Source organism: Fulmarus glacialis, unplaced genomic scaffold (assembly GCF_000690835.1).
Source record: "Fulmarus glacialis isolate BGI_N327 unplaced genomic scaffold, ASM69083v1 scaffold13091, whole genome shotgun sequence".
NCBI lineage: Eukaryota > Metazoa > Chordata > Aves > Procellariiformes > Procellariidae > Fulmarus > Fulmarus glacialis.
Window position 1 is genome coordinate 13,394 of NW_009192572.1, and position 4,431 is coordinate 17,824.

Here is a 4,431-nt window from a genome sequence, read left to right on the forward strand (position 1 = left end):
AGAAATGGACTGATCCTGCAGCACAGCTGGGAATCCCATTCTTCCTGTAGGTCTCAGCTTGCCCAAAGACACCTTACGTTGTGTTGGATACCACGGTTTCTGCTTCCATTCAAAATCCTGCCCAGAGCCGTTTGCCGCGTTTGGAACTTGCTCTCGGCGTCAGAAAACCTGCTGCATAGGTATGTGTGGAAACCCTCCCCAGGCAGGCAACATTTGGAGAGGAGATTACTAAAGTCAGCAAAACACACTCTTGCTCTTATCTCCAAAAGAGATAAGCCACCTCCTCTTATCTACAAAGATGGACCTGGCAGTTCTTTCATTAATGGCAGCATGGAGCACAGGAACAGAATTGCCAATTTGGGCTGGCCAAATATCACGTAGCCCAATGTCCTGTCTCCAGCAGAACAGATGTCCGGGGAAAGAAGACCAAAATTGTGGCCCACAGAGAGTCTTCCTTCCTTGATATATCTTCCCGTGATCATCTGTTGAGGGACTGCTGACTGTGTCCACACTGCTATGTTTAATAGGTGCCAGCTGACCTCTTCCCTGTAAATTCATCTAACCCTTTCTGGACTTGCTTATTTTTGGAGCTCCTCAATAGTCAACGTATATCATTAAGTGAATACATGCTTTATGGCCAACTGTGAGAATCAGATCTAAGGTTCATCTGATCCAGCATCCTGTATCTGTCCGTGGCCAAAAGTGGATGTTTCTATACAGTTACTCTGTGTGTGTAAAATGACTATTAATGAACACTACAACCATATAATTACTCTTCCTTATATATTCTCCTGGCTTTCATGAATTGGCAGCTCAGGACTTTTAGATTTAAGCATCTTCGTGTTTAAAAGTCCTTACTGGATTTTTCCCGCCTTAGATTAGGAATTCCTTCTGTTTGTTTTAAAACCTCTTCCCTCATAATTTTTTTCAATACCACCTACTTCTGTACTGCAAATGAAATGTAGTCATTCCGCATCCACCTTCTTCATACCTTTACAATATCCCTCCTTCAGTCGTTTCTTATCCAAGTTGGTGGGTCACAAATTCCTCTTTTCACAGAAGTGCTCTGATGACCCCCATAGTCCTTCTTTGTGTCCTTGCTTTTGGAGACACAGTAAACAGAACTTCATGACACTTTCCATGTATGAGTTGGTTCAGATGGTGATGTAATGTTTTCTGTTTTGGCTTAAATCCTTTTCATTGCAGACACGACATCAAACTTCCATACTTGTCAAGACGAGGGGGGTCATTGTGTACCTCCAGAAATCGAATGTCTGCAAGAACAAGTGGGACTTTGCCCTCACAGAGAATGGAAGTGCTGCACAGAAGTGTAATAAAGACCTCATGGAATTGCCAAAAACCACAGAAATGAATCGACAAGAAAACAAACAAGTTTTCTTCCTAGCGTTGTAGAGAAGATGTCTGTTTTCTCAACATGCAAAGTGTACAATTAACTAGAGGTGACATGTTTCTTTATATAACAAAGGCAATAAATACTAAATAAACAGATATAACAGCAGTATATGTATGGAAAGAGACAGAATGTCTCTCTATTACACCCACACACAGAAATCCACAGAAACTGTGCTGTAACATCCTTGGAAACCACATCCCCTCATAATCCAAACCTCACCTCCCTCTCTTTTTTGTCTTAATTTCTTCCTTCCTTCCTAACAGAAGGAAAGTCGATGTCTTTTCCTTCTATTAAAGTGACAGAAGCAAGGACTGTCCAACTGGCATGGTCAGGCCGTGTCTACGCTATTCAACTCCCGTTCCCCAAAGCAGGATGCCAGTCAACTGCCCTTCCCCGCCTTCCTATTTCTATCAATAAACTGCACCCACCTGAGCACAGGTACCACCCATGGGGAGTCTTCATGTGTGACTGGGCAAATCAACCTAAAACCATCTATCTAAAACTATTTTATGCAGTCTGTGCTTCCCTCTGTGGTAAGTTTGAATTTATTAACTGCAGAAGTTTCATTCAAAATGTTGACATAAAAGTGTTTTCTTCCCAGTGTCATCTCCATGTGCTCAGCAGCTCCCAGTCATGACTTGCTGGCTTCCTACTTTATCCAGTTGAAGGCTGACTAGCTGAACATCTTTGCAGAGGAAAATGAGAAGGGGTGGCATTCATCTCCCAGCGACATAAAAATGACCCTTGGAGCACAAGCTGTGGCACCTTCCTTGGATGGAAGGATTTCAAACCCTTCCCACACAGGACAGAAAGCCCCTTGCAGCAGCAAACTTCCATCATCCTGTTTCTCGACAGCTGAGATATCCTTTCCTCTGGCGTGAACTAATGCAAATGGCTTGTTCATATCCCCACCACCCACTTTAGAAAGGTCATTCCCTAAATCAGTGTGTTAACCATCATCTTAGTCATCCTAGGCTGTTCTTCTGGTCTACAGAGAGGAACAGATCCACTGGCAATGTCATTACACTCATCCCTCACTGACCAGCCAGCATTTAGACAGGTGAGATGACCTTGTTCTAACAATTTTTTTCTCCATTCCAAAGATGTGTAAAATAATATTGACCTCTGCCAATGGGAAAACTTTATTTCCGTAGCAGCATCACCGCTCCATGTGACAGTCTAGGAAACCAACCAAGAGCTTAACAGGGATGCTTAGTAATTGGAGATGAACGCTCTTCAAGTGAGATCTCCAATCAGTTGTTCAAACTAATTTAATTCATTTTCTCCTAGGAATAGTCATGCTGCAAGGAATTCTTTGCACTCTTCTAATATCTCTGAGGGTGTTTTCTGCCATGCCTACTGCTGGTAGTTCAAGGAGTATTTTTTGTAGGTGTTCCCCCAGTTTGTATCACAAATCTGGCAGGTGTGCGTGGTTTGCAGCTGGAAACAGCAGAACCCTTCCTGAAGCCACATTTTTTACCTAGGATGGAGTACTAAAGGGGAAGAAAAGTTTAGAAATTATTGGAGAATTTTTTTAAGCATTTTGGCTTTGACTGTTGTCTGCCCTTCGTATTTTTTGGTAGAGAAGAAGGAAGGCAATTTATGTAACTACACATCAGGAAAAAAAACTCAAGGGAGGAAAAACCCCACAAATACATAAGCATTATGTAGTAGATGTCAGTCCAGGCTTATGGTCTGCCTACACCAGTTGATTATTTTTTGCTAGAGAAGAAGGAGGGCAATTTATGTAACTACACACCAGGAAAAAAAAACTCAAGGGAGGAAATAACCCACAAATACATAAGCATTATGTAGTAGATGTCAGTCCAGGCTTATGGTCTGCCTACACCAGTTGATCTGTGTTATTTTAGGAGTTTTTAGTGTCAGCAGCTCTTCCTGGAGGAATCTCAGCAGGATGAGCAAGAACAGAAAAGTGGGAAGAGAAGCAATGCTGTAGATGGCTTGTCTGCTTCAGAAGTGGGTAGGAGAAGCCAATTTTCTTTCATTTCATAAGAAACTGAGTTTTTTTGAGAAAACTGTGACAGTGACTATGTCTGTGGGAAGCTGCTGTCCCTGGCTCTCTGCCTCACCCAATGCCAGACGTCGTGCCCTGTCAGGGTGGTCTTTGACATGGTTTTGGCTGTCTCCTTCCTTTTTTCTGGAGCGGGGGAGGGTGCTTTGGATGGATGGGGATCGATGAACATGTTTAGATCAGAAAGAAGATGGGAGGGAAGACAACAGGGAAATCATTTGCAAATCAAACCCAGATGCACAAATAACCGGAGGACAGATGTACCCTTGGGCAAACAATTGTGCTTTGCTTCCACAAAGCATTTGGGCACTTGTAGCCCCAAGCTCCTGAGTTTTCCTGATGACTTCAAAGCCCAAGGTCATACTGCCAGTCATTACAAGCTGGGGACAGAGCCCAGGTTTTCCCCAACCCTTACACCGTCCAAACTGGCAACTCACTTTCAGAAAACTTGGTATATTTTCATGCCAATTCAGAATCTAAATTGCTACAACTGTTCTAGTAAACTGAGCAGTCTCAGAGCCTCTTCTCTAGCCCTGAAGCCAAATGTCATAATCTGGCCGTGTCCATCCTCTCTCCTCCTCCAGAAACAGATGGCTACATCCAGACTGCCTGGTGGAAGAGATCCCTGATCCCAGACACACTTGGCAATTGTTTGGGAGAGAAATAGTTAGCCTTTTCCTTTCCAGGGATATGCTAAGCATTTCACAGTTTGGATGACCAAATCCCAGTGCTTGTGTCCTGCCCTGTTTTGTTTACTAGTAAAGATATATCCAAGGAGCTCAAGCTTTGATAAAGGGAAGATGCATGAGAGAAGATTAATACATATTTTTTAATAATTAGAAATTTTAAAAACCCCACTTTTTTGTGATTTTGTTTTTTTTTTTAATGAAATAACCCTATTTACCACCTACCCCAGGACCCGCTGAAATCAAGTGAAGTCAATGAATGGGCTTTAGTCTCTGTTCCCACTGAGTTTTCCCACATG

General features: G+C 42.8%; 1 protein-coding gene across 1 annotated transcript in view; it reads left to right on the forward strand.

Annotated features, from left to right (window-relative positions):
* Nucleotides 1-1,334, forward strand: part of LOC104083610 (gallinacin-11-like) — a 2,306-nt gene extending 972 nt beyond the window's left edge. Inside the window, exons 2-3 of the mRNA XM_009587134.1 lie at nucleotides 51-179; nucleotides 1,207-1,334. Of these exons, the coding sequence (XP_009585429.1) occupies nucleotides 51-179; nucleotides 1,207-1,334 (257 nt within the window). The remainder of the gene's footprint in view (nucleotides 1-50; nucleotides 180-1,206) is intronic.
* Nucleotides 1,335-4,431: the final 3,097 nt, after the last annotated feature.